General features: G+C 39.8%; 1 protein-coding gene and 1 non-coding gene across 4 annotated transcripts in view; one reads left to right on the top strand and one right to left on the bottom strand.

Annotated features, from left to right (window-relative positions):
• CHMP3 (charged multivesicular body protein 3) overlaps positions 1-25,529 on the bottom strand; it is a 110,056-nt gene extending 84,527 nt beyond the window's left edge. The window contains exon 1 of one of the 3 annotated variants that reach the window (XM_077134839.1): positions 25,358-25,529. Coding sequence is in view for 2 of the 3 variants with exons in the window: in XM_077134837.1 (XP_076990952.1) it covers positions 25,358-25,402 (45 nt within the window). In the remaining variant the exon portion in view is untranslated. Of the gene's footprint in view, positions 1-24,939; positions 25,046-25,357 lie in introns of those variants that run through there. The other 2 variants (XM_077134837.1, XM_077134838.1) reach the window with 2 other exon arrangements.
• A 1,260-nt stretch (positions 25,530-26,789) lies between these two features.
• On the top strand, positions 26,790-26,897 carry LOC143661860 (U6 spliceosomal RNA). The gene has a single exon (XR_013164897.1). It is a non-coding gene; the product is annotated as a U6 spliceosomal RNA (small nuclear RNA).
• The last annotated feature ends 481 nt before the right edge of the window (positions 26,898-27,378 follow it).

Genomic DNA, 27,378 nt, shown 5'->3' with positions numbered 1-27,378 from the left:
CATAAAATAGGGACTGGATTGATGATGAACCCCAGAGAATTTATCCATGTAATATTCATCCATGGATACATGAACTGAATGGCAAAAAAATAAAAATAAAATACCTATCATTTGAATTTTTCAATAAAGTTTACTTTTTCCTGTTTAATAATTGTATAACAAAATCTGTAAAGTATTTACATAAGCTAATTATAATTGCAATAACTCCACCTGGAAGAAAGATTTTAAGTACTCAGAACTGTATGGTCATAACTTTTTAAAAATTTTAATATTAGGTCTGTGTACATATTTTTATTCTAAATAAAATAGAAAGGTTAATAAATTATTTCAAACACAAAATTACTACATTTTAGGGGGAAATCCATGAGGTGAAAGTAGAATGGAAATAAAAGGTCAAGGATAAAAATAATGAAAAACATCTGGCTATAAATAATTACTTGAACATGTATGTTTTATATAATGATGCATATCAAATTTCAGTGATAGACAACTGGATACTTTTTAAAAATTGATGTGACAGTTTTATTTATACACAACAATATTTACAACATGCAGAAAATCGGATCCTATCCAACTCTAATTAAGCCAATTTAAAATTTTCCCTAGATGGTACACTTACTTGAAATTAATTTAGGCAATAGATGAACAAAGAAGTTTGAAGACACTGTTGGAGGCAAACCAGAGCTCTCTGAAACTAGGTGAATTCAAGATTCACACATTTATTCAAAGGTTTACTGAGCACCTACACCTACCAGGCACAGGTCACTGAAATAGCAATGCAGTAGGATGCAAAACAATCAGAGATGTCACCCTGATGAAGCTTACATTCAAATGAAGACAGACAATAGCGAATAAACATGTATCTATACACTGTGACATATAATAACTATCTCAGTCTGTCAGAGCTTCTGTGACAAATACCACACATTGTTTGACTTAACAATAAACAGGAATTTATTGTCTCATAAATTCAGAGGCTAAAGTCCAAAATCAAGGAATTGGCAAGCCATACTTTTACCTCATCTCGGGTGCCTTGGCTGGCACCTCTTCTCTGTCATTGGGGCACTCCCTCCTTGTGTTTCCTCTTTTGTTCACAAATGAGTCCACAATTTAACATAATTCATTTTCTAAGGGTCTTTTTTCAAATAGGTTCACATCCACAGGAATGCAGATTAAGACTAAGAACTTGTCTTTTGTTGGGGTATAAGACTCAATCTTCCATAACGACTTTAGAACGGAAAATATCTTTCAGAGGTAAAGGCAACTCCAGAAAAGCCTTGTTATTTTAATCCTAATCCAATCTTGTGGGTGTAGATTTATTATTTGGGTGAGACCTTTTGATTAGATGGAGATGTAACATCGCCCATTCAAGGTGAGCCTTAATCCTTTTATTGGAGCCCTGTATGAAGATAATAAAAAGCAGAAAGCATAGACAGACCCCAAAGCTGATACAGAGAGCAGAGAGATGACACAGACACATTCACTTGGAGATTGCTGTTTGAAACCAGAAGCCTGGAGAGAAGGGGTCAGGAGACATTGCCAAGTGCCTTCCCATGTGACAGAGAAACTCCGGACTCAACTGGCCCTTTCTTAAGTAAATGTATCCTCCTGTTGGTACCTTAATTTGGACATTTTCATGGACTTAGAATTGTAACTTGTAACTTAATAAATCCCTTTTATAAAAGTCAATCCATTTCTGGTATGTGCATTCCAGCAGCTTTAACAAACTGAAACATACGCCCCCAGAGGGTTTTCTATTACAAGGTTTATTTTCCAGGGGTTAAACTGCACAGGTGTGTTTCCCACTGTGCCAGTTTGAATCTGTTGTGTACCCCCAGAAAAGCCATGTCGTTTAATACTCATTCATTCAATACTGCTGGGTATGATCTTTTTCATAAGTTTCCATGGAGATGTGACCCACCCAATTGCAGGTAGTAAACTCTGGTGAGATGGTTTCCATGGAGATGCATCTCCACCCATTCAAATTGGGGTTGCTTACTGGAGTCCTGTGGTACTTAGATTCAGTTGTCAACTTGGCCAGGTGAAGGCACCTAGTTCTGTTGCTGTGGACATAACCCAATGGTACATGAACCTTATCTGTTGCTGATTACATCTGCAGTTGGTTAGGAGGCGTGCCTGCTGCAATGAATGATGTTTGACTTAATTGGCTGGTGCTTAAATGAGAGCACAACATAGCACAGCCGAAGCAGCTCAGCAAACCTCATCTCAGCACTTGCAGCTCAGCCCAGGCCTTTGGAGATGCAGAAAGAAATCACCCTGGGGAAAGCTGTTGGAACCCAGAGGCCTGGAGAGATGGCCAGAAGAGATCACCCTGTGCCCTTCCACATAAGAAAAAACCTCAGTTGAAAGTTAGCTGCCTTTCCTCTGAAGAACTAACGAAATAAATCCCCTTTTATTAAAAGCCAATCCATCTCTGATGTCTTGCATTCTGGCAGCTAGCAAACTAGAACAAGCCCTTTAAGAGGAAACCATTTTGGAAAAAGCTTTAAAGCCACCAGAACCAACAGAGCCAACAGAATGGACAGAGCCCTGGGGAAGCCATTGAAGAAACCTGGAGAGAAAGCTAGCAGACATTGCCACGTGCTTTTCCAGCTGAAAGACAAACCATGAACATCACTGGCCTTCTTGAACCAAGGTATCTTTCTCTGGATGCCTTAGGTTCGACATTTCTATAGACTTGCCTTAATTTGGACATTTTCACAGCCTTAGAACTGTAAACTTGCAACTTAATAAATTCCCTCTTTTAAAAAAGCCATTTTTGGTATGTTGCATTCCGACAGCTTACAAACTAAAACAGATTTTGGTACCAGAAAAGTGGGGTGCTGCTGCAGTTTCCAAATAACAAACATGTTGGAATGGCTTTTCAAATGGATAAGGGGAAAATTTTGGCAGAGTTGTGAGATGCATGACAGAGATGGCCTAGAATGCTTTGAAGAGACTGTTGGTAGAAATGTGGACTCTAAAAATACTTTTGATAAGGCCTTAGACAGAAATGATGCATGTGTTATTGCCACCTGGAAGGAAGGTGACCCTTGCTTTAAAATGGCAAAGAATCTAGCAAAATTGACCACTAGTTTTAGATGGAAGACAGATTTTAAAAGCCATGAACTTGGATATTTAGCAGAAAAGATTTCCAAATTAAGTGTAGAAAGTATAGTCTGGTTTCTCCTTGCAGCTTATAGCAAAATGCAACAGGAAAGAGATAAGCTGAGAACGGAACACCTGGGTACAAAGAAACTAGAAAATGATGTTCTAAAAAATTCTGGCATTCCAGAAAGGGAGACCCCAGAGAATAGTGCCCCACATGAGAATTTAATCCAACATGGAACCAGTCAGGCATTTCAGAAAAAGCCAGGATTGGAAGTGGAGTTATCCAGCAAGGATTTGTGCAAACTCCTTTTGTCTGATGGCATGATTCTTGTCTACTACATAGAAAGCCAACAAGAGTGCTGTGGGATCTGTATAAACGGGACCACTGCTAATCTTAACTGAGAGGGGCAGAAAAGGGACACTTTGCACTTTGGAGGAAAAATAAGTTCAAAGGCAGAACCATGGAAGTTAAGGTCAGGCCAGGAGAGTGGATATACCCAAGTGCTTTGAGAGGGTGAGTTTGACCCAAAAGCAGAGGCTGGGACTTCCACCTCATTGCAGTGGAAGAGATGTGCTGCCTCAGGCCTTGGAGAAGTACAGCACATTCTCTGGGGACTGGGGAGAGCCTGGTTGCCACCCCATTGTTCTAGAGGGGGTGAGCATGTGCCCCGGAGATGGCAAAGGGTGCAGCCCCGATGGTTGGAGAGGGTGGAGGCAAAAAAAAGGTGGCCTCCACAATATCCTCCAAGGTTGCATGGTGAGAGAGCCAGCCTGTTGTGTAGGTCCTTGGAAAGGGTGGGACTGTCGCTTTTCAAACCACTGAGGATAAATGGAGTTTGCCCTGCAGGCTTTCAGATCTGTATGGGTCCAGTGACCCATTTTCCCTTTAATTTCTCCCTATGGCAATGGAAACATGTATCCTAAGACTATCCCTCCTTTGTATGTTGGTAGCAGTTAACTCAGTCTAAGTTTTAGAGGTCCAGAGCCAGAGGAGGGTTTTGCCTTAGGACAGACCCATGCTTGTAGCTGACTTTGATGAGATTTTATGCTACTTCTGACTTTGTATTGTATTTTTATTGTTACTGAAATGGTTTAAGGCTTTGTGATGTTGTGATGGAATGAATGTATTGTTGCATTTAGAAAGAACATGTCTTTTGGGATCCAAAGGGTGCAATGTACCAATATGAATCTGTTGTGTACCCCAGAAAAGCCATGTCATTTTATCCTCATTCAGTATCGCTGGGTACAATCTTTCTGACTGTTTCCACAGAGATGTGACCCAGCCAATTGCAGGTGTAAGCTTTTATTAGGTGGTTTCCATGGAGATGCATCTGTACCCATTCAAGGTAGGGTTGCTTACTGGAGCCCTTTAAAAGGAACGAATTTTGGAAAAAGATTTAGAGCCACCAGAACCAAGAGAGCCAACACAACCAAGAGATCCCTGGAGAGGCTGCAGAAGAAGCCTGGAGAGAAAGCTAGAAGATGTTGCCATGTGCCTTTTCAGTTGAGAAACCCTGAATGTCATGAACCTTCTTTAACCAAGGTATCTGTCCCTGGATGCCTTAATTTGGATATTTTTGTGGTCTTGCCTTAATTTGGACATTTTCATGGCTTTAGAACTGTAAACTTAGTAAATTCCCCTTTTTTTAAAAAAACTACTCCATTTCTGGTATATCACATTTTGACACCTCACAAACTAAAACACCCACCCTGGGGAAGGGCATTTACCCAATTCCGGTTGCTTCAAGCCTTTCAGCTTCTCTAAAGAATTAGGGAGGGGGTTAAGAAACACTTGTGAAGGTCACAGACAAGGAACGCAGGCCCAAATAAACGACTGACTTAATCACATGATTATAAAACACTTCCTCTCTCCCATACATCACAGTCACACTAACAGAACCCCCAGTATAACAACAGTGGGTTAGAGCTGAAAGCACTGTGAGGTGCGGACTCTATGAAGAGGAGTTCTTAAGGAAGCCCAAAGACAACAGGGGAGAGGAGGACATCAGAGGAATTTGAAGTTGCTGGTACTTATAGCTACAGCAAAAATTAAACAAAGCCTAACTCCTAGCCTGATAAATATAAAACCTAATATTAAAGACCTATGTACCTCAGTTGCTTATTATCCTATACATCATGTCAGCTTTCAACAAAAAATTACAAGGCACACTAAAAGACAAGAAAAATCACAATCTGAAGACACAAAGCAAACATGAGAAACAGACTCAGATATGACGTAGATTTTGGAATTATCAGAAAAGGAACGTAAAATAACCACAATTAACATGTTAAGGGCTCTCATGGAAGGTGCAGACATTATGCAAGAATAGATGGGTAATGCAAGCACAATGATGGAAACACTGGGGTGGAATACAGAGGAAATGTCAGAAATGGAAACGACCATAATACTGCGATGGAAATAAAGAATGCCTTTGATGGACTCATTAGTAGATTGGGCATGGCCAAGGAAACTTTCAGTGAATTTGAAGACAAGTCAATAGAAACTCCCTAAATTAACTGCAAGGAAATAAAAAGATTTTTTTAAAAAGAACAGAATATCCAAGAACAGTGGGACAATTAAGATGAAACATAAGTCTAGTTGCAAGACTAGAAAAAGAAAGAGAAAATGGATAAGAACTATTTGAAATAACAATGGCTGAGAACTTTCCAAAATTAATGACAAAACCAAAATACAAAATCCTGGAGGTGGAGGGCAAGGATAAACTTACCAATAGAGAAACAAGGATAAGATATACAATAGCGTTCTCATCAGAAAGCACGCAAGCAGAAGAGAGTGGAGTGAAATATTTACTTCAAGTGCTGAAAGACAAAAACACCAACCTAGAATTCTATGTCCAACAAAATTATACTTCAAGAGTGAAGGGGAGTGGCAGGGCAAGAGGGCAGCTTACTGAGGTGTAGAATTTTAGTTTGTCCTCCAGAGCAGCTAAACAGCTAAATAGCCAGGAACAGTACAAAACAACTACCAAAGCCACACCAGTGACCACACACACTGTACACCAGTCTGGACCAGGTGGACCAGCTAAGAACCCACACAGAACTATAAGTCCCCCAAGCCACAGACGCAGTGACCCCTGCCCATGGGCAAGGCAGGCCGGTTCCCCCAGGGGAAATGAAACAGACTTTACAAGCAGCAAGCATTTAGTTCAAACAAGCTTCACTTGTGGAATTAATTAACAAATTCTGACTAGTGAAAATAGTCCCCAGCACAGAGAAACCTGGAATAAGTGCTCAAGGTACTAGGAGTTTTTGCCCTGGCAGAGAGAGTGTGGGGCTGATGGGGAAAAAAATAAAAAAGAGGCTTTTTGAGTGGAACAGAACAAAATACTGCAAACAGCTGGACTCCAAAAACAGGGGGCACAAAGAGCCTGGAGATACACAGAGCCTCCTACCCATTTAAGCTCTTGATTGACAAACCCTAAGAGCATGGATCCTGCTCTGAAAAGGCTTTTTTTTTTTACCCTCTACCTCTTAACAGCTGATCAGATAGAACCGGAAGTCTTCTCAGGCTCCAACAGTGCCCAGACAAGGGCAGAATTAAGCTTGCCTGAGAGACAAGGTAACTACTCAGGTGAAAGGAGTTAATTCCCTAAAGGGTGTATCTTACACAGGGAAAGGTGGGGCCCAGATCAACTGGAATTCCTCCTTCAAGGAACACAGGCACCAGGGGCTGGAAAATTGAAGCCATTAAGAACAGCCTACACCCTCACCTCTGTCTCAACCACACCCTGACAGGGCAAGTCTGTTGAAATTAAAGGCATAACACTGGTGGGAAGCCATGGGCAGAGAAGCACCATATGCTGGGAAGGATAGGAAAAACACAGTCTAGAGGTTTCTTAGGAAAGTCTGACAATCTGCTGGGTCTCACCCTTGGGGAAAACTAATGCTGGTGATTCTCCTTCTAAGATATGGATCAGTCCAGTCTAGGAAAATCTGACTGGGGACTGTAATTCCTGAGGAGACCCTCCTCAAAAAAAAGCTCCATATAGGCAGGGCAAGAAAAAGAAAACTAAGGACTGAAAAATTCTGCTCAAACAGAACCTATGCTAGAGCTCTAGAGTAAGTTAAACTGAATGTCAAATAACAGATAGAGAACAAAGCCAACCAGCAAGAAAATTCTAGGTGAAAAAAACCTAGGTAAAAGAAAACAACCTCCAGAATAACTAAAGAAGGAAATCAAATGCCTAGATGCCAGTAAAAAATAACAAGACATACTAGAAAATCAAAGATACGACCCAGCTGAAGGAACAAACCAACAATTCAAATGAGATACAGGAGTTTAAACAACTAATTCAGGATGTGTGAACAAATGTGGAAATTCTCATCAAAAATCAAATAATTGAGAAGAGGGAAAATATAAAGAAGATGTTGGGTGAAAAAAGAGAAATAGAAAGCTTGAAAAAACAAATCACAGAAATTGTGGGAATGAAAGGCAAAATAGAAGAGATTAAAAAAACAATGGAAACCTACAACAATAGATTTGAAGAGGCAGAAGAAAGGGTTAGTGAACTAGAGGACTGGACATCTGAAATCCAACATACAAAAGAAAACATAAGGAAAAGAAAAGAAAAACATGAGCAGGGTCTCAGGGAATTGAATGACAATATGAAGCACATGAATATACGTGTCGTTGGTGTTTTTCTAAGCCGAAGGATAAATGACTTTCAGACTTTGAAATCCAGTGGTGTTTGCCCTGCAGGTTTTCCTTCCAGTTTCTCCCTATGGATCCTGTGACTGTCCTCCTTTGCACATTGGCATCAGATAAATTGTTTTGAGATTCACAGGTCCACAGCCAGAAGAGAATTTTTTTGCACCTGTTTAAGGTGATGCGTGTAGTTGCCAAGTTGACAAGGGGTGGACCTGTGGTAGTTAGATTCAGTTGTCAACTTGGCCAGGTTGACAATCTGACTAGAACTTGACAACTAGTTCAGTTGGTATGGACATGAGCCAATGGTACCTGAACCTCATCTGTTGCTCATTTACATCTGCGGTCGGCTAAGAGACATGCCTGCTGCAATGAATGATGTTTGAGTTAACTGGCTGGTACGTAAAAGAGAGAGTGCAACGTAGCACAGCCAAAGCAGCTCAGCATACCTCATCTCAGCACTTGCAGCTCAGCCCAGGCCTTGGGAAATGCAGAAAGAAGTCACCCCAAGGAAAGTTGTTGGAACCCAGAGGCCTGGAGAGAAGGCCAGCAGAGACCATCCTGTGCCTTCCCACACAAGAAAGAACCTCAGTGGAAAGTTAGCCACCTTTCCTCTGAAGAACTAACAAAACTAATCCCCTTTTATTAAAAGCCAATCCATCTCTGGTGTGTTGCATGCCGGCAGCTAGCAAACTAGAACAGGTGTCCGAGAAGAAGAAGAGAGAAAAGGAAGAAAAAGCCTAATGGAGAAAATTATTACTGAAAATTTCCCATCTCTTATGAAAGACATAAAATTACACATCCGAGAAGTGCAGCATACCCTAAACAGAACAGATCCAAAGAGACATATTCCCAGACACTTATTAATCAGACTGTCAGATGTCAAAGTGAAAGAGAGAATTTTGAAAGCAGCAAAAGAAAAGCAATCCACCATGTACAAGGGAAGCCTAATAAAACTTTGTGTGGATTTCTCAGCAGAAACCATGGAGGTGAGAAGGCAGTGGTATGATTATATTTAGGCTTCTAAAAGAGAAAAACTGCCAGCTGAGAATTCTATATCTAGCAAAACTGTCCTTCAAAAATGAGGGAGAGATCAAAATATGTTCAAACAATCACTGAGAGAATTTGTGACCAAGAGACTGGCTCTGCAAGAAATACTAAAGGGATCACTACTGGCAGATAGGAAAAGGCAGGAGAGAGAGGTCTGGAGAATAGTGTAGAAATGAAGACTATCAGTAAAGTTAAAAAGAGAAAAAAAAATTAGATATGACATATGTGCTGGTTTGAAATGATGTACATACCCTAGAAAAGCCATGTTTTAATTCTAATCTCATTTTGTAAAGGCAACCATTTCTTCTAAACCCTATTCAGTACTGTATGCTTGAAACTGTAATTAGATCATCTCCCTGAAGATGTGATTTAATCAAGAGTGGCTGTTAAGTGGATTAGCTGGAGATGTGTCTCCACCCATTTGGGTGGGTCTTGATCAGTTTCTTAAGTCCTATAAAAGAGGAAACATTTTGGAGAATGAGAAGATTCAGAGAGAGCAGAGCAGAACACCATAGCCATGAGAAGCAGAGTCCACCAGCCAGTGACCTTTGGAGATGAAGAAGGAAAATGCCTCCCAGGGAGCTTCATGAAACAGGAAGCCAGGTGCGGAAGCTAGCAGATGACGCTGTGTTTGCCATGTGCCCTTCCAGATGAGACAGGAACCCTGACCATGTTCATCATGTGCCCTTCCACTTTAGAGAAAAACCTGAACTTCGCCAGCTTTCTTGAACCAAGGTATCTTTCCCTGGATGCCTTTGATTGGACATTTCTATAGACTTGTTTTAACTGGACATTTTCTCAGCCTTAGAACTGTAAACTAATAACTTATTAAATTCCCCTTTTTAAAAGCCATTCTGATTCTGGTATATTGCATCCCAGCAGCTAGCAAACTAGAACATAGAAAATCCAAAGGATAAAATGGTAGAAGGAAGTACTGCCTTTATAGTAATAACATTAAATGTTAATGGATTAAACTCCCCAATCAAAAGACATTGACTGGCAGAATGGATTAAAAAACTGGACCCATCTATATGCTGTCTACAGGAAACTCATTTTAGACCCAAGGCCAAAAACAGGTTGAAAGTGAAAGACTGGGAAAAGATATTTCATGTAAACAACCATAAGTAGAGAACAGGAATAGCTATACTAATATCCAACAAATTAGACTTCAAATGAAAAACAATTAAAAGAGACAAAGAAGGACAATATGTGTTAATAAAAAGTACAATTAAACAAGAAGACATAACAATCATAAATATGTATGCCCTAAGCCAGAGTGCTCCAAAGTCCATGAGGCAAACACTGACAACATGAAGGGAGAAACAGACGTGTGTACCATAATAGCTGGAGATTTCAATTCCCCCCTCATCAATGGCTAGAACATCTAGATAGAGGATCAGTAAAGAAACAGAATTTGAATAATACAACAAATGAACTAGACTAAACAGACATTTACAGATCATTTCATCCCACACAGCAGGATATACATTTTTCTCAAGTGCTCAGGATCGTTCTCAAGGATAGACCATTTGCTGGGTCACAAAGCAAGTCTCAAAAATTTTTAAGGAACTAAAGTTACCAAAAAAACACTTTCTTGGATCATAAAAAATAAAGTTGGAAATCAATAACAGGCAGAGGGCCAGAAAATACACAAATATATAGAGGTTAAATAACATACTCTTAAACAATCAGTGGGTTAAGGAAGAAATTACAAGAGAAATCAGTAAATATCTCAAGGGAAATGAAAATGAAAACACAATATATCAAAATTTATGGGACACAGCAAAGGCAGTACTAAGAATGAAATGTATTGCCTTAAATGCCCATATTAATAAAGAAGAAAGAGCAAAATCGAGGAATTAACTCTTCACTTGGAAGAACTAGAGAAAGAACAGCAACCTAACCCCAAAGCAAAGTAAAAGTAAGAAATAACGAAGATTAGAGCAAAAATAAATGAAATTGAGAACAACCAGAGTTGGTTCTTTGAGAAAATCAATAAAATCAATGATGGGCCCTCCAGCCTCTCCAGAACATCAGCTAGTGCCATCTCCCTACCCCATATTATTGACAGCCCCTTCCAACATAAAAAAGTTAGAATGGTCATAGCCCAATACCGCTAAACAGTGGGATAGGAAGATCAAGGGTATGGTGGAGTTAGACAGAGAAGGTAGGGATTAACAAACAAATATGACTTCTGAATCATTAAATTGATATTTCTTTTAGTCTCCAGCATCTTACAGCTAGAGAAGTAAAAAAAAAAAAAAAAAAAAAAAAAAACCTGTGGAAATGTAACCCATACCAAACTCTGAAATATGTTCTACAATGAATTGTTGTGTGTGTTGTGCTTTGAAATTTATTGCTTTTTTTATATATGTTATTTTCCACAAAAAAAGAAAAAAGTCAGTTGTGATGATAAAAAAAATATGTATTCCTTTTAGCCTTCTATATTCTGGAACAGCTAGAAGGAAATATCTGAGATGATGGCATGGTAGGCCATGATAAACTCTGGGATCTGTCCTGTAGTTACTTGTTGAAGAGTACTTTTCAAACTATTGCTTTTTTCTTCTTTCTTTGCTTTATATATATATATGTTATACTATACAATAAAAAAAAGTTAAAAACAATGAGAGGAGCTTACCATTTTTTGAATGAATGAAGTGTTAAATTAGGAATAATAATGAAAGCAGCTCTATTTGTCCAACTCAGAGTCCTACCCATGATTCCTGTAATTAGAGAAATAATTTACTAGTGAATAAATCTTGGAATGAAAAACCAAAAAAAAAAAAAAATTGATGGGCCCTTAGCTAGGTGGACAAAAGAGTGAGTGAGTGAGAGAGAGAGAGAGAGAGAGAGAGAGAGAGAGACGATGCAAATAAATAAAATCAGAAATAGGAGACATAACCACTGACTGTGCAGAAATAACGGATGCAATGAGATGATACTATATGCTAATAAACTAGGCAACCTAGATGAAACCGACAACTTCCTAGAAAGGCATGACAATCAGTACTGACTCAAGAAGAAACAGACAACCTCAAAAAGCCAATCACAAGTAAAGAGACTGAATCAGTCATCAAGAAGCTCTCAAAAAAGAAAAGCCCAGGACTAGACAGCTTCACAGGGGAATTCTATCAAGCATTTAAGACAGAACTAGTTGCAATCCTGCCGAAACTATTCAAAGAAATTGAAGAGGAGGGAAAGCTACTTATCTCATTCTATGAAACCAACATCATTCTAATACTAAAGACAAAGATATTACAAGAAAAGAAAATTACAAACCAATCTCTAATGATACACATGCAAAAATCCTAAACAAAATACTTGCAAATCGAATCCAACAGCACATTAAAAGAATTATATACCATGACTAGGTGGGATTTATTCCAGTTATGCAAGGATAGTTCAACATAAAAAAATCAATTAATGTAATACACCATATCAATAAGTCAACATGGAAAACCACATGATCATCTCAGTTGAGGCAGAAAAGCATGTGACAAAAATTCAACACCCTTTCTTGATGAAAACACTTCAAAGGATAGGAAGAGAAGGGAACTTCCTCAACATGATAAAGGGAATATATGAAAAATCCACAGCTATTATCATCCTCAATGGGGAAAGACTGAAAGCTTTCCCTCTAAGATCAGGAACAAGAAGACAAGGATGCCCAGTCACCATTATTATTCAACATTGTGATGGAAGTTCTAGCCAGAGCAATTAGACAAGAGAAAGAAAAGAAAGGCATCCAAATTTGAAAGGACGAAGTAAAACTCTCATTGTTTTCAGATGATATGATACTATATGTTGAAAAATCTACACCAAAGCTACTAGAGCTAATAAGTGATTACAGCAATGGGGCAGGGTACAAGATCAACATCCAAAAATCAGTAGGGATTCTATACAGTAATAATGAACAATCTGAGGAGGAAATCAAGAAGAAAATTCAGTTTACAATAGCAAACAAAAGAATAAAATCTTTAGGAATAAATTTAACTAAGCATACAAAATATCTATACACAAAAATCTCAGAAAAGGAAATACAAATGGCTAAAAGTCACATGAAAAGATGCTCAAGTTCCCTGGCTGTTAGGGAAATGCAAATCTAAACCAAAATCAGATATCATATGACACCCAGTAGAATGGCCATTTTCAAAAAACAGAAAATGACAAGGATGTGGAGAAAGAGGCACACTTATCCACTGTTGGTGGGAACGTAAAATGGTACAACTGCTCTGGAAGGCAGTTTGGCAGTTCCTCAGGAAGCTAAGTATAGAACTGCCATATGATCCAGCAATCCTACTGCTAGGTGTTTATTCAGAGGACATGAGGACAAGGACACAAATGGATATTTGCTCACCAATGTTTATAGCACCATTATTTACAATTGCCAAGAGAGGAAAATGGCTCAAATGTCCATCAATGGATGAGTGGCTAAACAAGCTGTGGTATATACATACAATGGAGTATTAAGCAGTTGTAAGACAGAATAAGTCATGAAGCATGTAACAACGTGGATGAACCTTGAGAACATTATGCTGAGTGAAATTAGCTAGAAACAAAAGGACAAATACTGTATAGTCTCCCTACAATGAACTAACATTAATGAGCAAACTTGGAGAATTGAAGTTAAGAATACAGATTATCAGGAGCTAGAAACAGGGCAGAGACTGGGCAATCGGTGCAGAAGAAATATAAATTATGCAATAGGACTGACTGTAAAAATTCAGAAATGGATAGCATAATACTAGTGACAGAAACAGGGCAGAGATTGGGCAATTAGTACTGAAGGAATATACATTATGCAACAGGACTGTAAAAATTCAGAATGTATAGCACAATACTACCTGATTGTAGCACAATAATATAAGTAGCGAATGAAGCTGAATGTGAGTACAATAGAGGGAGAAGGGCTGAGGACACATATGAAATCAGAAGATAGAGGAAAAAGACAAAGACAGTATAATTTAGGAATGCCTAGAGTCGACAATGATGGTGATTAAATGTACAAATAAAAAAATGTTTTTTTGTGTGAGGGAGAACAAATGAATGTATTACAGGGTGTTGAAAATAGACAGTATATGGGAAAATGTACAATCAACACAAGCTAGGGTCTGTAGTCAACATTAATGTTGTAATATACTTCCACTGAATGTAAGAAAGGCATTATGCCAAAACTAAATGTCAACAGGAGGGGAGCATGGGCAAGGGGTATGGATTCATTGTGGAAGAAAAGGAAATGTCTTTAGGTAGATTATGGTGGTGAAGACATGTCTATACACTTAGGTTGTATTATATGATGTTTGAATAAAACCATTTAAAAATATACAGAGAAAATTAAGTTAGAGAAAATGCAGAGAAAGAGATGTACCTATTCACTGCCAGTAGGGAAAATGAGAGGTGCAGCATCTCAAGGTTCATCCATGTTGTTACATGCTTCATGACTTCACTCTGCATAATATTCCATTGTATGTACATACCACAGCTTGTTTAGCCACTCATTCATTGATGGACATTTGGGCTGTTTCCATCTCTTGGCAATTAGTAGGGAAAATGAGTGTGGTGGTTCCAGTGGAGGCTAGGGGTAGGGTTATCATATGGTCCTGAAACCCCACTGCTCAGAATATACTTGGAGGAACTGAGTGTGGGGACATGAATGGACATTTGCACACTGGTGTCTACGGTGGCAGTGTTCACAATCCACAATGGATGAAGGCGGCCTAAGGGTACAATGACTGTGGAATGGAAGGGGGAACTATGGTGCATACATACAGTGGATTCCGGACTGGCCGCAAGAGGAGCAAAGTCACGAGGCATGCAACTAACTGCACGAACCTTAAAAACTGCATGTTGAATGAAATGTCAGAAACAAAAAGACAAATACTATCATGCCTCACTCATACAGACTAACATAATATAAAAACAGTGAATTGAAGTAGAGAGTATGGGTTATCAGGTTGGGCCTATTGTAAAGAGTCCCGGATTGTAAACTCTTTACACCAATCACATATATTCATGAATTTAACTGTTATTTCTAAATTCTGAGATACTGAGCTGTTCGTTTATAACATGGTCATTCCCAGAAACTTCAGGGGTTTATGTGACTCAGAGTTAGAGCTCTGAAGCTATGAAAGCCAGTATTTCCCAACACAGAACTGTTTAAACAGTTGAAAAAGGGATCAGACTTTGATTAGAGATATAAATGAAGCTGATCTGGATAGGACTAAGGTACAGCAGAAGACAGGTTAAAGGATGATATCACCCATATCTAAAAACTTCAACTTCTATGTGTGACCAAAGGGAGAGATGTTTAGTTGGTGAAAAATTTATATTCTGGGTAGTACATTACCTAACTTAACTTGTATGATCAGTTTAGATGAACACCGTAAGTACATGGAATCTTGAATAGGCCGTGAGATCTCATTGGCTTGTCCAGGTTAGTGTGATTCCCCACTATATCCTAGAGTAATTTGGGAAGTAAATAAGGAAATATTTGCAATGTCCCCTGGGGAGACTGGGGAAAAAGGAAGAAAATTCAACTTCCCCATCTGGAGAATTCCTGATATTCTCCCAAGCAGTGGGGACAACCAATTCAATAGGCTGAGCTCTCAATCTTGGGGCTCACCCTTATGAAGCTTACTCCTGCAAAGGAGAGGCTAAGCTTGCTGATAATAATGCCTTAGAGTCAGCCCAAGAGTACCTCTTTTGTTGCCCATATGTGGCCTCTGCCCTCCCCCCAGCCCCCAAGTGGGACAGACTCCCAGGGGTGTAAATCTCCCTGGCAACAAAGCCCAGAACTCCTACCATGAGCCAGAACCCAGCATCATGGGATCGAGTAAGCCGTCTTGATCAAAAGAGGGAAGAGAGAGAAGATGGCGGCTTAGTAAGACGCGCGGGTCTTAGTTCCTCCTCCAGAAAAGCAACTAAAGAAACAGAAACAATACGAAACAGCTCCCGGAGTCACGACAGAGACCAAAAAGACAGCATACCCCATTCTGGAACAGCTGAACGGGCAGGGAGAATCTGCTGCGGTGAGACACGAGGGGCGCGCATTTTCCCGGCTGGGGCGGCTGGCGACTGGGGTCCCCTCCACGCACGTGGCTCCCCGGTCTGACTGGGAACGTTGGATAGCGGGGCCCTCCTGTCACGCTTGGCATTTCAGGCCAGCTGGGCAATTAGGACCGGCACTCTCCCAAGCCGCGGTGGCCAGCGACCCCCGCCTCCATGCGCAGTTTCCCGGGCCGACTGCCGTGCAGACAGACGAGTGCCACGAGCGCCACCTACTGGGCAGGAAAAGAAAAACAGAGCCCAGAGATTTCACAGAAAAACCTTTCAACCAGCTGGGTCCCACACCCAGGGAAATCTGATCAAATGCCCAGACACCAGCAGAAAATAATGGATGACGCTCGGAAAATTGAAGATATGGCCCAGTCAAAGGAACAAACCAATAGTTCAAATGAGGTACAGGAGCTGAGACAACTAATGCTGAATATACGAACAGAAATGGAAAAACTCTTCAAAAACCAAATCAATAAATTGAGGGAGGACATGAAGAAGACATGGGCTGAACAAAAAGAAGAAATAGAAAATCTGAAAAAACAAATCACAGAACTTATGGGAGTGAAGGACAAAGAAGAAAAAATGGAAAAAACAATGGATACCTACAATGGTAGATCTAAAGAGACAGAAGCTACAATTAGTGAACTGGAGGATGGAACATCTGAATTCCAAAAAGAAACAGAAACTATAGGGAAAAGAATGGAAAAACTTGAGCAGGGGATCAGGGAACTGCATGACAATATGAAGCGCACAAATATACATGTTGTGGGTGTCCCAGAAGGAGAAGAGAAGGGAAAAGGAGGAGAAAAACTAATGGAAGAAATTATCACTGAAAATTTCCCAACTCTTATGAAAGACCTAAATTTGCAGATCCAAGAAGTGCAGCGCACCCCAAAGAGAATAGACCCAAATAGGTGTTCTCCAAGACACTTACTAGTTAGAATGTCAGAGGTCAAAGAGAAAGAGAGGATCTTGAAAGCAGCAAGAGAAAAACAATCCGTCACATACAAGGGAAACCCAATAAGACTATGTGTAGATTTCTCAGCAGAAACCATGGAAGCTAGAAGACAGTGGGATGATATATTTAAATTACTAAAAGAGAAAAACTGCCAACCAAGACTCCTATATCCAGCAAAATTGTCCTTCAAAAATGAAGGAGAAATTAAAACATTTATAGACAAAAAGTCACTGAGAGAATTTGTGACCGAGAGACCAGCTCTGCAAGAAATACTAAAGGGAGCACTAGAGTCAGATACGAAAAGACAGAAGAGAGAGGTATGGAGTAAAGTGTAGAAAGAAGGAAAATCAGATATGATATATATAATACAAAAGCCAAAATGGTAGAGGAAAATATTATCCAAACAGTAATAATACTAAAAGTTAATGGACTGAATTTCCCAATCAAAAGACATAGAATGGCAGAATGGATTACGACCCAGCAATACCACTGCTAGGTATCTACTCAAGGGACTTAAGGGCAAAGACACAGACGGACATTTGCACACCAGTGTTTATAGCAGCATTATCTACAATTGCAAAGAGATGGAAACAGCCAAAATGTTCATCAACAGACGAGTGGCTAAACAAACTGTGGCGTATACCTACGATGGAATATTATGCAGCTTTAAGACAGACTAAACTTATGAAGCATGTAATAACATGGATGGACCTAGAGAACATTATGCTGAGTGAGTCTAGCCCAAAACTAAAGGACAAATACTGTAAGGTCCCACTGATGTGAACCGACATTCGAGAATCAGCTTGGAATATATCATTGGTAACAGAGACCAGCAGGAGTTAGAAACAGGGTAAGATAATGGGTAATTGGAGCTGAAGGGATACAGACTGTGCAACAGGACTAGATACAAAAACTCAAAAATGGACAGCACAATAATACCTAAGTGTAATGTAACTAGGTTGGAACACTGAATGAAGCTGCACCTGAAATCTGGTTTTTTGTTTGTTTGTGTGTTTGTATCTTTTGTTTTTGTTTTTTCTTTTTCCTTTTTATATATATATATATATTATTAGTATTATTATTTTAATTCTCTTCTCTGTATTAACATTCTATATCTTTTTCTCCTGTTTTGCTAGTTCTTTTCCTAAATCGATGCAAATGTACTAAGAAATGATGATCATACATCTATGTGATGATACTAAGAATTACTGAGTGCATTTGTAGAATGGAATGATTTCTAAATGTTGTGTTAATTTCTTTTCTTTTTTTTGATTAATAAAAAAATTTAAAAGAAAAAAAAAAAAAGAGGGAAGAGAGAGAAATGAGAGAAAATAAAGTTTCAGTGGCTGAGAGATTTCAAACACAGTCAAGAGGTTATCCTGGCGGTTATTTTTATGTATTATATAAAAATATCCCTTTTTAGTTTATGATGTATTGGAGTGACTAGAGGGAAGTACCTGAAACTGTTGAGCTGTGTTCCAGCAGCCATGACTCTTGAAGACAATTTTAAAACTATTTAGCTTTTACAATACGACTGTGTGACTGTGAAAACTTTGTGTCTAATGCTCCTTTTATCTAAGGTATGGACAGATGAGTAAAAAAATACATGGATAAAAAATAAATAAAAGGAGGAATAAGGGGTAAAATAAATTGGGTAGACTGAAATACTAGTGGTCAATGAGAGGGAGCATTAGGCATGGGATGTATGAGTTTTTTCTTTTTTTCTGGAGTGATGGAAATGTTCTAAAAATGATCATGGTGATGAATACACAACGATGTGATGCTATTGTGAGGCACTGATTACACACCATGTATGGACTGCATGTGAAGATTTGTCAATAAAAATATTTAAAAAAAGAAACATGCCCTTAGTACATACAGATTTAGAAAAAAAAATCTCCTACCACCATGAAATTATATGTATGATGCAGTAAGAATTAATAAACAGTTTAGATTTACCATACTCCTCCAAATTTTCGCTTTCTCCCTTGTGCTTTTGTTTGGACCCACCCATGGTTCTAAGGTAGAATCTGCCAAATCACTCACCCTCTCCTCTGCCAATCAATCATCCAGTTCTTTCAACTCTACTCTAAAATTTTCTACCTTGCATGCAACTCCATGGCTATTTTCTTGATTCAGGAGCTTATGCAGTGCTGTGCACAATTAAATCATGTGTTCAAAAAAGTAAGAATATAAAATGTGGTATGCATCTAATAGTAGAAAATATGAATTTATTTAGAATCTTGAAGTTGGAAATTCTAGAATAAAATATAATCTCAACATTAAAAAAAAATAACTCATAATGTCATGTCAAAAGGACACAGAAATTGGCTTGAAGTAACTCTCACTGGCCAAATTTCAGTATCAAAAGAATAACAGCTTTGGAAACGACTGATACAAACTCTGTAAATATATAAAAATCTGTGAGACAAGAAGAATACTTAAAAGAGGGAGAGAGTTCTCGCCTGCCATGCCAGACACCCAGGTTCAATTCCTGGTGCCTGCCCAGGTAAAAAAAAAAAGAGAGAGAGAGAGAGAGAGAGAGAAAGAGAAAGAAAGAAAGCTTCTGACACCATTAGAAATTATTCCAATTCCTCATTCTAATCATTAGTAATTAAAGGAAAAGCATTAAGCACATATCCTGCCTTTTCAGCGCCAGTTGATGAGGAGTAGATTTTTACAGAAGACTGCCAGCTAACAAATGAGGAAGAAATTATAGAATTATAATAAGATAACATTTACAGGTTCCAGAGATTAGGGCCTCATATTTTTGAGGGGCCATTTTTAGCCTACCACAATTACATAACTGAAACAGAAGAACAGATATACTGTTATCTCATATCCTGTTTCAATTATATAATTTCAAAATTACATAAATTTCTCTTTAAGAGAAATAAAAGGTTCGAAATATAATAAAAAAATCTTTTTAAAAAGCAGAAATATCACATAAAGGCAAAAACAATTAAAAAGGAAAAAATACTTCACACAGATAAAAATTCAACAATTTATGAAGAAGACAGTAGTTTTCAAAGCTTTATTTACTGTTGTAACTCAACTATAAAGTAAAAAACTAGAGAAATAAAAGGAAAAATTAACAAATTAGCTTATAGTGCAGGAGACTTTAACATATCTCTGAGACGAAAAACTCAAGTAAATAAAAACAAGGATACAGAGCAACATCGATAATTTTTATCCAACTGTTTTATAATTTAATACCTTAATAATAAACATTATCAAGCCTTTATTGTATTTGAGGCCCAGTACTGACCACTTTGCAGGCATTATGTAACTGAATCCTTACAGTGATTTAGCTAAGATATTATCCCATTTAACAGATTAGGAAACTGAAACAGAGATTAAGTGACTTGCTAGAAGTCATCAAAGTTAAAGCTGGGATTCAAACCTAGGGTGTCTGATTCCAGAGCCCAGGCTCTTATTTACAATGCACTTTCTATCTACCCAAATATTTCTATTTGAGGCTAAAAAATGTTTACCTAAAAACTACTCTGACTTCAGCTCACAAGATTTGATAGATAATGTTCTCATTTTTGTTCATTTTAGACCATCATTTCAGTTTTGACTGTTTTCTTTAATGCAATTTTTGGGAGTTACATTTTTCTTTAGTTTTATTTTTAAAAAACTATTTAAGGGGAAATACAACACCAATTCTAGAAAAACTTTTAAAAATAATTTTTGACAAGATAATATATTCTAATGGATAAAATAAAAAAATGTAGAAAGGCACAGAGTGAAAGTAACTTTCCCTCTTACTTTTACCCCCAATTACTTAGTTTTTCTACTGGGAGGCAATCTCTGTAACTAGTATTTTGTGCATCCTTGAAGACACTCTATAATATACAGAAAAATATACTGAAAATATGCAGCAAAACATATAGAAAACTAAAAAGCCTTAGATAAAAGTGAACTTAGATCAAAATATACCTATTCAGATCACTGTTTGCTGAGTAAATGGAAAATGGTCTATCATGCTAGACACTTCAAAGTCTTAAGTGTTTTTAACTTTCATGTCTCTACTTCTGTTCATCAAAAAAGTGGTCAACGAGCACCTTACAAGGAGTTAGCATTGTGCTGGCTCACTGGATGATAAAGAATAAATAAAAACATGATCCTTGCTCTCAAGAAGCTAACAATTTTGCTGAGGAGACAAATAACAGAAACTATTCTCCTGAGATAACCCTTTATCTAGTGTTTTCTCTGGATCTCTTAAATGTTTTCCAAAACTGAGCTCCTTGGCTCCTTTCTCCTCTACCATCACCAGCCCAACACACATACTTGTTATCTGAATTCTCTCCATTTCATTCATGGCATCACCCTTTGGAGACAAAGAGGATTGATTGGGAATGGGATTATATGAAAACCTATGAATCATCTTTCTACTCTCACCCACATTCAGTAAGTCACCAGATTCTGACTAAATCTCCTAAATATTTCTAACATTCATCCTTTCCTCTCCATTCCCACTGCCACTCTTCGTTTTGACTCACATCACATCACCTCTCACCTGGGTCACTAACTAGCCTCCCTACCCAAGTCTCTCTTCACTCCAATTCAGGTTCTAAACCCGTTATCAATGCTCCCTAACCTTGGCAGACAAAACACACAGGGCTTTGCTAACCTGGCCTCAACCCACCTCTCTTATCACTCCAATGATTCTTCCTCCCTCACTCAGATATAACAGTTCATTCTCAACTTTTTTTTCTAGTTCTTTCAACCTATGTTCCACATTGCCACATCTTGCATATGCAGTTCATTTTGCTAGGAATACCTTCTCCTACTCTTATCCTTGTCAATCCTCATCCAACCAGACACAGATACCCTCCCCTGACCAACACCCCTTCCTCACTCTGGACAGTTGATCACTCCCTCCACTGTGACTTCACAGACTTCTATTACTGCTTTTATCTCCCTATAGTATAAGTATTTGTTCATACGTCATTCTTCCCCAGTAAACTTGGTGTTGTTTGAAGTTTATTCAATGTCATTTCTTTTTGTGAACCTAGTACCCAACCTAATGGACAGCAAAATATCTCAATAAATGGATATGAACTAAATGAAGGAGGCTTTTTCCACCTTCCTCCCCATCTCTCCTCTTCTCATTTGCTTCCTCTTTCTTAGAGCATCCCACAACCACGTCTAAGAACATAACATATAACTATTTGACTTAAGAATTCTGATTCCATGAAAGGTGACTACCCCACCCAAAGGCTAAATCAATTAAGTCCTAAATAAGGACCACAAAACCTACCAGCAGAATCTGAAGTGCAGGAAAAGATGTAACCCCCTGCCGCCCATTCCACCATAGTCACAAGGTTTCTAAACGGATTACCAGGCTCCCTCATCGGGCCCAGCCTAGTCCTGCTTGGACCCTTTCAGATAAAACAGGTTCCTCTGCTAAGATATGACTGCCAAAGTGTCTCTTAGACAACCTAGCGGAAAAGCCTTCAGTCTGTAGAGGCTCCTTACATAGCAAATGTTTCCTTGGAGTATTCTTTTGTAACACTACTCATGGGATTACTTGACTTTAAATCTTAGCTAACCTTAATCTGATATTCATTCAACACTTAAACATTTATTTTTCTACTCTTTGCTGTATACTGTACCAGAGGTCTTGGAACTCCACCTATAAGTTAACTTTCTTCTCTGATCTGACCAGTCACCATGACCTAAATGGTACTATGCTTGACAACCATGTTGATGTGGCACGGCTATACCCAGCCCCTCTTATCCTGTCGGAACCAGGACCCACACACCACCCTCTTCCCCAGGTGAACGCACACTGTAAATTTATCCCAACTTAACAGCTGCTTAGCTGAGAAGAGAGTATTTAGCTGATTGCTTCCCTCTCTCTAGCTCCTTTTTCTCTCTGCCTTCATTATCTCTTTCTAAACTGTCCTTTTCATTTATAACTTTGAACATTTTTTTAAAAATGCCAAACTTACTTGGCTTCTTATTCACATATAGCTCCTAATACTTTATCTCAGGGTCAGCAGCTCTACAGAGAAAAAAGCATTTTTCATTCCTGCTTTATTAGCACCTTCTGAAATTGACAAACTCAGTACTAACTGTGGCAGGTGACCAAACACCTTCCTTGGTTGCCTGGTAGAAGCCGAACATAAAGCACATAGATACTCTTCTAACAAACTAGAACAAGATATAATCAGAACTGAAAGAGTACCTTGTACTAGTGAGAAGGGGAAAGGAAGAAAATATTGGGTAGAGTATCTCCAGCACCAGACAGAAGACCATCTAACATGAAAAAACATACTAATTAGTCAAGAACCAATTCACATGATATTGTGAGCCATTGACTGTACAATGTTCTAGTTTGCTAGCTACCAGAATGCAACATACCAGAAACAGGATGGCTTTTAAAATGGGAAATTTAATAAGTTGCTAATTTACAGTTCTAAGGCTGAGAAAACATCCCAATTAAAACAAGTCTATAGAAATGTCCAATCAAAGGCATCCAGGGAAAGATACCTTGGTTCAAGAAGGCTGATGAAGTTCAGGGTTTCTCTCTCAAGTGGAAAGGCACACGGCGAACATAGTCAGGGTTTCTCTCTCAGCTGGAAGGGCACATGGCGAACACAGCATCATCTGCTAGCTTCCTCTCCAGCTCCCCAGGAGCATTTTCCTTTTACATCTCCAAAACTCGCTAGCTGGTGGACTCTCTGCTTCTTGGTGCTGTGGCATTCTCTCTGCTCTCTCCGAATCTCCCTCATTCTTCAAAATGTTTCCTCTTTTATAGAATTCCAGTAAACTAATCAAGACCCACCTGAATGGGTGGAGACACATCTCCACCTAATTCAGTTTAACAACCACTCTTGATTGAGTCACATCTCCAGGGAGATGATCTAATTATACTTTCAAACATACAAATGCTGAATAGAAGAAACGGCTGCTTTTACAAAATGGGATTAAGATTAAAACATGGTTTTTCTAGGGTACATAAATCATTTCAAACCAGCACATACTCCAAGTATGGAATGTTTGTATGTTAAGAATGTTTGTGTTTGTATGTTGTCTTGTCAATAAAAAAATACACATTTTTTAAAAAGAACCAATTCATAAGCAGGAGATGTGTGGAAAACCTGAGTGCAGGGTCCAATCATTTCTGATAACCCCACTCTATGGTTGATCACTCCAATCTCGGAACTGTGCTATATGTACATGTGATATCCAACCCAGACTTGTTCCTGAAATGATTTTCTTACTTGCTAGATGATAATGTCCTTGGCAGCTTATTTCATTGTTACTTCACTCTGGGAAGCAGCATAAAAGGCACAACAGTTTTAAGTATAGGCTGTAGAATTTTATGAATCGCAAAGGTAACACCAAACACTTAAAGGTAATAAATAACCTTCCCCTACCATCAAAAACACACTTCTGGGCGGGCCTCGGTGGCTCAGCAGGCAAGAATGCTTGCCTGCTATGCCAGAGGACCCGGGTTCGATTCCCGGTGCCTGCCCATGTAAAAAAAAGAAAACAAAAAACCCCCCACACTTCTACAATAACAAGCGTTTTACATGCTTACTACTTACATGCCACAAAATGCCCATCTATATAATATTCTAACACTCCACCATTTGCAAAGTGATATCACTCACCCTATCTCACATATGTTCCAATATTTTTATTTTGGCAGAGAGTGAAATTGAATAATATGCCTGAGGGACCAGTATTTAATTGCCTACGGTTCAAGGATCTTTGAATGATAACAAAAACATTAATGTACATGTTATGTGTCAGAAACAGCCCTCGGCACGTTACACCTTTAACCTTCAATCTTTCTGAAGCGCTAGGACCATCATCCACTAGACCGTGGGACCAAGGCAAAGACAAGTAAACTTTGCCGAAATCCCACGCTGGGGTGTGGCGACCCTACAGGGCACTCCTGTCCGCCTCCAGACCGCGGCTCTGGTAAGAGGCAGGTCCAGAATTCGAAGACGAGTCCTGAGCGCCCTAGAGGAGCGCTTTTCTGAATCGTGTCCCTGCTCTGAGGTCTGGGCTCGGTGTAAATTTGCAGTGCGGCGAAGCCTTTCTCTACTTCAGTGTAGGTGCGGTGCCAAGAATTTACCCTCTGCCGGAACGGGTCCTCCCTGAAAAACATTCCGGGCGGGTGCGCAGGACAGTAGTCCGGGGTGCGAGGGCGGAGCCTGCGCTGGAAACGCTTCCGGGAGGAACGTACCAACGAGCGAAGGGGGGGTTGCCGAGGCCCGGACCGCGTTGCTGTCTCCGCGCCCTGGGGCGAGGCCGAGGAATTCTCGATCTATCCCTCGGCGTCCTGCTTAAGGGTCCACGTACAGGGGCTTTATCTCTTCACAGCCAATCCCCTCAGAGACTCTTCCTCCCGGCCCCTATCGAGTGGAAAGCCCCGGAAATGAGGGGCGGGCGGTACTCAGCGGACCGCAGGGGAGAGAGTGTTCCGAGGCTAAACGACTCTTGTACGCCCCCCAGAAACCTACCCACTCATGTGCCGTTACCCTGTCCCTTACCAGCTCTTTGGGCGGCTTCTCCTGGGTTTTCCCAAACAGCCCCATGGCGAACTGGACTCGGCTTGCCCCTTCCGGCTTTCCGTTCCCTACCGGGCAGCCGCCTGGGCGGGGCCGGCCAAGAGGAGGGAGCCCAGGCGCCCGCAGAGGGAGCGGTGGCGGCGAGGACAGTGCGCGTGCGCAGGAGTGGGTCTGAAGGAAGGGCACTATTGCGCAGGTCAGGGGTGGGGCGCTGCCGATCCCGAGGATGGGCTGTTTTGGGAAGGGTCACAACTATTTCTGTGGGAGATAATTTTTTTTTTTTTTTTTTACATGGGCAGGCACCGGGAATCGAACCCGAGTCCTCTGGCATGGCAGGCGAGCATTCTTGCCTGCTGAGCCACCGTGGCCCGCCCGATAATTTTATTTATTATTATTATTTTCTAATACTACATTTGGTGGTTACTGGCTCCTGACCCCTTCGCTTAAGCCAGTCTGTTGTTGCGCGGGGGTCTGTATCTATTACCGGCCACGTACGTTTGCACCCGCTCTCCGAGCAGCCTAGCCTCTGAGTTCCCTGGGCACCTAAGTGCATCAAGCTAAAAATGACCTCCCCTTCCTCCTGACAAGTCTACGCCTGTCTGTGTGGGCGCCCGCCCCACTCATGAGCACCTGGACATCACCTCCTCCTCTTTCCAAGCCCCAGCAAGTCTCACTTTTCCATCCATGTGTCTGACCTCTAGCCGTCCCTCCCTCCCTTCCTTCCCAGCTGTCACAACTTTGGTTCAGGCCGCAGTCGTGCCCAAGCTAGGTGGCAGCCTCACTGATGCCTCCCTGGCAGTGGTGCATGGGTGCGTGCCCCACGCCCCTCGCCGCCCATGGCCTCTTGGCAGGGGCCCTCTGTACTGGGTCCAGACAGTGAGGCCATGAGTGCTGCCATTACCTCCTTCAGCCCTACTCTCCCGCCTCTGAAAGTAAATACTATCAGGAAGAAACTGGAGGATCGTCCAGGTTCCTTTATACTTGGGGTGTTCTCTGCGTCCTTTATGCTTAGTGGGCGATTTTTCAGGGTAGGGTACCGCTACACTACGTGGTTTGTTATTTTTCAGGAAGAAATGGATGGATGTAAGCTGTTTTTCAGTGGGATATTTGACAAAATCTCAAGCCAGATGGTGTCTCTCAGACTGTCTGAAAAAGTAATTTTAATATAGGAATGGCGAAAGGGATGAAGGAAAATGTCTTCTGTTATTACAGCTAAAAAGAGGTAATTAACAGAAGTGTTTTTAACCATAAAAGCCTTGAATATTACAGTTGATACGTAGTGGAGGTTAAGACTATTTTTATATCACACAGGTATAATCATACTGATTGTCTTATTTTGCAAGTGAGATCTTTTTTTAAAAGATGAGCGTACCTAATTTTAGAATCCAACTTCTTCAAAAGTTCTCCCAAATTAGTGCTCGCTTTGGAAGCACATATACTAAAATTGGAACGATACAGAGAAGAATTAGCATGGCCCCCGCACAAGGATAACACGCAAACTCCTGAAGCGTTCCATATATTTTTTTTAAACAAAAAAAAAGTACTCCGAAATTAAATGTAATCACGGCAGAAAGTCTAGGTGACAGCTGTTTACCTGCAGTACTTTTAACATCCTTCCCTTGAAGTAGCTGTCACACAATAAGCCAACTATAATTTAAGGAGAAAGGCACCAGTTCATGGCTAAGGGCCATGAAAACAAGCACTATGTCTATAGACTCAGAACATATTGTTTACCTCATAACTTTTCAAATATATATATGCTATTAAAATTAATAAAATACAGAATTATTTTAAAACTTTAAATAACTTCACAACAGTTTTGTAATGTTTATATATTCTCAACTAAGTACAAGAGTTATGTAAATGAGGATCTATATATTGTCTTTTTGATGTGTCAACTTGATTAGGTTACAGTCTGAAGTTATTCAATCAAACTCTAAATGCTTCTATGAAGGTATTTTGTAGATGTGATAAAAATCCATAATCAGTTAGTTGGCTTTAGG

Source organism: Tamandua tetradactyla, chromosome 17 (genome assembly GCF_023851605.1).
Source record: "Tamandua tetradactyla isolate mTamTet1 chromosome 17, mTamTet1.pri, whole genome shotgun sequence".
Taxonomy (NCBI): Eukaryota; Metazoa; Chordata; class Mammalia; order Pilosa; family Myrmecophagidae; genus Tamandua; species Tamandua tetradactyla.
The sequence above is the reverse complement of the archived record's forward strand: the minus strand, read 5'-3'. Positions and strand labels throughout refer to the sequence as shown.